Genomic DNA, 5,409 nt, shown 5'->3' with positions numbered 1-5,409 from the left:
GGACTTGTTTGGAAGCTGTATTTTCAATCACGCACACTCTTTCTTTGGATCAAATATGTACTGGGGGTAACTTAGAAGTGTGGGGTACAACCACCTTCCTAAGCCTGGCCACCGCCCCAGGGTTCTGAAGGAAACTGCAATTCAGAACATCCACTTAGGGATTAAAATAAGGTCCTCCCACCAGGAAAGAAATTATCCCAATAATGTGCTTAAAACCAGTTAGTACCTGCATCATAGACAACATAGGCCTCTTCCGTGGGTGTGGCTGTGTCCGTCTCCAATCCTGAGAAATCATCTAGGGAAGAGGAAGGGAGAGAGGGTCACCGGGGCTCCGGGCTTTCTTCCCAGGCGGCTCAGGACCGTGTCCAGGGCACAATGGTTCTCCCCCCGTGGCGGGTTCATGGGCCTAAGTCCTCAGAGTCAGGGCCTCCTGCACTTGCTCAGAAGATACATGCAAGGACTCATACCCGCTTGGCAGCCACAGACACCAAGGACTTACATGTGCCTGGGGCCCCACAGCTGGCGAAGGCAGAGCTAACACTGCACTTGAACTTCAAACCCTCTGGCTCCAAAGACTGTACTTTATCCTTCATAAACTGTCTCCACTTTTTAAATGTTCAACTAAGCCATGAAGTCGCTTGTAAACCTTAAGCTGTGCTACTAGAATCACCATTCCACAGCTTAATAAAGGAGCAGGTGAAGTGGAAGCTGTATAAACCCCTCCCCTAAAAAATTACAGGCACCAATTTGAACTTTCCATTGTGAGACACTCATTGATCATTCCCCAGGGTTCAGCCCACTGGCCTCCTCTGAGGCTGGTTTGGATAACATCATGAATGCAACGGCGCCAAAACAAACCCTGCCAGCAGAGGACCTTGGCCACCGGCCCTTCCGAGGAACACAGGGCAAAGCCCGAAGCCCCCGGGGCCTGAGGGACGCCCAGCACCCACTTCACCCTCTCGGCACTAACGCCGGGCACGCTCTGATGGGGCCCATGGGTGTCCGCAAGAGAGAAGCGAATGATCCACCCTCAGGGCTCACAATGGTCGTTTCACGAAAAACCATTAGACATGATTTCCCTTCGGTCATTCCAATGTCAATACGCCTGGATCCAAGAGGAATTACTCCTGGGCTGCGTCAAGTCGAGCAGTTTTCAAGTTCAGGGCACCTAGCGTTGGAGGTCATCCTGCCATTGTTTCCAGAAACGCCTCTTTCTTTCCCTCGTCCATTGAACTGTTCAGAACAGAGTCTTGTTTTTCCTCATTATCGGTTCAGACCCGTTTCTTTTCACTGTTATTTCTGGCCAAGTCACAAATGAATAAGTCATATAATTTTTGAATCTCAGACTGAACAAGGGAAGGGAAAGTGTAGGGTTTCCTTCGTGGATGCCCAGGGTGAAGTACAATTCCTGGAGGCGCTGAAGTACCCCAGCCCAGCAGCAGGTCACAGAAATGGTGCCTGGTACCCGCAAAGCAGGGTCTCCTATTCGGGTGAGCAACAGTTCCGTCTTCTGGCAAAAGTAATCATCATATTGAGTAATGCAGTGCTCCTTCTTTAAAAAACAAACAAGCAAAGGCAGGCAGATTTTTCCAAAATAGCACCATCTTGATTCCAAGTAAAGTTACTTCCAAGGTGGCATCAGTGCATTTATTTTTCAAGCTGAGCATCAGAATTTGCCCCTCCTGATGCCTTTTCAACCACTTGGAACTACGTAAAAGTGGATGTTGTATGAGACAACCCTGCTCCAATGTCAAAAGCTTCCACTTCTTCATGTACAAGTACCTGCCAGCCACCAACCATGGTGGATGGTTTATTCCAGGGCTCCTCAAACTTTTTAAACAGGGGGCCAGTTCACTGTCCCTCAGACCGTTGGAGGGTCGGACTATAGTTTAAAAAAAAAAAAACTATGAACAAATTCCTATGCACACAGCGGCAGCAAAAACAGCTGGCGGGCCGGATAAATGTTTTCGGCGGGCTGCATGTGGCCCGCGGGCCGTAGTTTGAAGACCCCTGGTTTATTCTCTTGAGTGACTTATTCAAATGGCCATTAAAAAAAAACGAGTGCAAAATATCTCCAAGAATGAGGCCTTAGCTCCAGAGATATTTTTGAAAACTATAAAAACGATTCTCAGTAGAAGTTCAGAGAGGAGGTGAATGACGGTCACTTGAAACCAAGGACATTTGCAAAGTGTACGGTTGGTCCAGCTCCAGTGAATTTTTTATTATCCTCTTCGTCTTTTCTGTCTTGGGAGTGAGCGTGGCCAGTGGGGCCATTCCAACATGACTGTGTTTCTGAAACAGGCCCCACAAATGGTCAGAGATGCTCAGCTGGCGCCTCCCATTGCCAAACACATGACCTCATCAGACCCGCTGCGGAGAGGGACCCTGAAGCACACGGGCACTGGCTCTTACTCCGCAGGTAGAAACGGAGAACGCCTCTCGCTCAAGGTGGCGTTTAGATACCGAAGATGAAGGATCAGGTACCGGGAGGAAAGCACGCTCTCTACTGCAGTCAGAGCAAGTAAAAAGGATGTGTGTGTGCGCATGTGGAGAGAAGGGAGACGTGGAAGAAGCAATACGCTGGAAACAAGCGTGTAACCTGCATCCATGCCCACAGGAAGACACACGCAGGGACTGCATCCATGACAAACGCAAAAGGACATAAACACCTGCATTGCTGGGATGGCTGCACGATCCAGGTTATTCCCAGAACGTCACTTGAACGCATGTTTCCAGGAAAAGGGGGCATGCTTTAACCAGGGGAGCCACGACCTGAGACTGAGAAGAAGATTGTAAAGTTGGAGGCCTAGAAACTACACTTGAGGACTTTGCCAATGGCTTATGACAACTGTCCACCAGATGAGGGTGGGGGGTGGGGCTTGGATAAGCAGATATGCATTCCCTGATCACTAATGCTGGTTCTAAATCGTAATTATCACAACAATAAACAAAGTGCTTGGTAAGTACTAATTGTGCCCACACGGACCTCAGGCCTTGGAAGTGCGCACTGTATGCTCAGTACAACACAAGAGAGGGTGTGAGAGCACACAGACTCGGAGCAGAGGGAGCAGAGGAGTGGGGCGGGTGGTCCTGCAGTTCGGTCGGGGAGACCCAGGACATGGCTCCGCTGCCATCAGAGCCCCTTTCTGGAAGCGTCTCCGCTGTGTCAGCACAGCGCGCAGGGTGTGTTGGCACATCCAGGCCCTGCAAGGTGTCCAGCCAAGACAGGGAAAACGATTGCATGTTGTAGACAACGCACAGGATCTCCTAGAGTAATTGTGACTGATCTTCAAATTGCAGTTGATGCTTGAACAACGCAGCGGGTGGGGCCCCAGCCACCATGCAGTCAAAATCTGAGTATATTTTGACTCCCCCAAAACGTAACTACTGAGAGCCTACTGTTGATGGGAGCCTTATCAATAACACAAATGGTCGGTTAACACGTATTTTGTATGTTATATCTGTTACATACTGTGTTCTTATGATAAAGTAAGCTAGAGAAAAAATGTTAAGAAAATCATAAGGAAAATACATTTATAGTTTTTATTGGAAAAAAAATCTGCATATATAAGTGGACCTGTGCTTTCAAACCCGTGTTAAAGGTCAACTGTTTTTTTAAAGTAATGAATTGTAATACATTGTAATCTTATCTAAAGAATGCACTTTTCAAAAGTTAATAATATAAGGATAAACTGTGTTTTGTGAACTCACAATTGTAAACCTACTTTTGCCCACCTGTGTATATATGAGGATTTGCAAAGAAAAGGAGAAATAACATGCCAAGAAAAATATCCACTTTCATGCCAAATAAGAGGCCAAAAATACAAAATAAATGAGGGAACAGCAATAGAGCCTATAAAAGCAACAAAAGAAAATTCAAAATATTGATAATGGCAATGAAAGCGAAATCCAAAGTAGTCACTCTTCTGCTTACAGCTAATTGTTAAGTAGACACTCTAATTATAGCTCAGTTTTTAAAGATGAGACGCTAATGCATGCAGATGAGGTCAAGGAACGCACGGAAGGTGCTGGTACCAGAAACCCGAAGGTGAGTCTAGCTCACATGCACTGGGCAGATGGACAGGGAGGTTGTCTCCGGATGCTCTTCCTCGGATGTTTCCTGTTCTTGGGGTGGGCTTTTAGTTTATCGTTATATTATTAACTTTTGTATTATTTATTGGGGAAGCAGTCGGGTTATTTAGAACTTGTTCGTGCAAAGACGGACTTCAAACACAATGCCCCCCTCGGGGACGGCATTCAAGTCGACACTGACTGGAGCCTGGCATGGTCAGCGGTGCTGTGAGAGAATCCCAGGTCTGCGAATGATGGCTGAAAGGAAGGTCCTCATGCTGCAGTAGCTTAAAAAGACATGAGCTTTGCAGCCGACACACAATCTACCTCTCCCTGCGGGGAGAAGAGGACTTCGCCTCCTCCACGCCTGATGCAGCCGCAGAGATGATGCGTCTCAGCTCCACGTGCTCTGACCCTGAGGGTCCCAGCTCCGCTGTCAGGAGGAAGACTCGCAGGGACAGAGCACGGCCTGAGTGGGTGTCCCAGAGCCGGGAGCTGGTACAGTCCCCTCCCCCAGTGGAAGCCCCTCCTGCTGATCAAAAAATGTCCCCCTGCCCAATGTGCCAGGAACAACTTTCCCCGGAAACTCACCATTAGACTGAAAAATAGCCCGAATGGCCCAACAGGAAGAAAGTCATTTAACCTTGTTTAAATCACACAGCTACTGACAGAGCCATAGACATAGGTTACATATCTATCTCCATCCATCCATTCATCCATCCATCCATCCATCCATCCATCTTTCTATCTAACAAATACTAACCTACTGATACCCAGGGACACACTTTGGAAATGCTAGTCCACACTAATAATGTCCCATGTTTTAGCTAATTTTTTGACTTGGGCTGTGGAAAGAGCTGCCAGATAAAACACAGCATGCCCACTTACACTTGAATTTTAGGTAAATGACAAGTAATTTATATTGTAAGCAAGTCCTGTGCAATATCTTTATTTGCTAACTCTGACAACCCTGGCTGTGGCACAGTGCTGTTGAACAAACCTTGTAGGATTAGAAACACCCCTCGTTTCTGTCCCTCTGCCCCCCCTCCCTGCAGCTTGTGGGACCCCCCGCTGACAGGCAGCGAGGCAGTGACGTGGGTCACCGTTAGATGAAGACAGTTACCTTCTTCGGGGATGCACTCCGGGACCCCACTGGAGCCCATAACCAGGTTGCCGTCTTCGTCATGCCGCTCCAGGGTCCCGGGGGGACAGGTGGGGACGGCTGTGGTGGGCTCGGGGGTGGTGGTGGTTGTCGGGGTGGTGGTTCGGATGGTGGTGGTTGGGCGGGTGGTGGTGGTGCGGCGGGTGGTGGTGGTGGTGGTGCGGCGGGTGGTGGTC

General features: G+C 48.5%; 1 protein-coding gene across 1 annotated transcript in view; it reads right to left on the bottom strand.

The window, feature by feature from the left end:
* FNDC1 (fibronectin type III domain containing 1) overlaps positions 1-5,409 on the bottom strand; it is a 49,053-nt gene that overhangs the window by 15,666 nt on the left and 27,978 nt on the right. The window contains exons 16-17 of the mRNA XM_015560019.1: positions 5,195-5,406; positions 227-295 (exon numbers count right to left, since the gene is read on the bottom strand). Coding sequence (XP_015415505.1) covers positions 227-295; positions 5,195-5,406 — 281 coding nt within the window. The remainder of the gene's footprint in view (positions 1-226; positions 296-5,194; positions 5,407-5,409) is intronic.

The sequence above is a fragment of the Myotis davidii genome, unplaced genomic scaffold (genome assembly GCF_000327345.1).
Source record: "Myotis davidii unplaced genomic scaffold, ASM32734v1 scaffold1494, whole genome shotgun sequence".
Taxonomy (NCBI): Eukaryota; Metazoa; Chordata; class Mammalia; order Chiroptera; family Vespertilionidae; genus Myotis; species Myotis davidii.
Note: the sequence above shows the minus strand (reverse complement) of the source record. Positions and strands in the feature narration are given on the sequence as shown.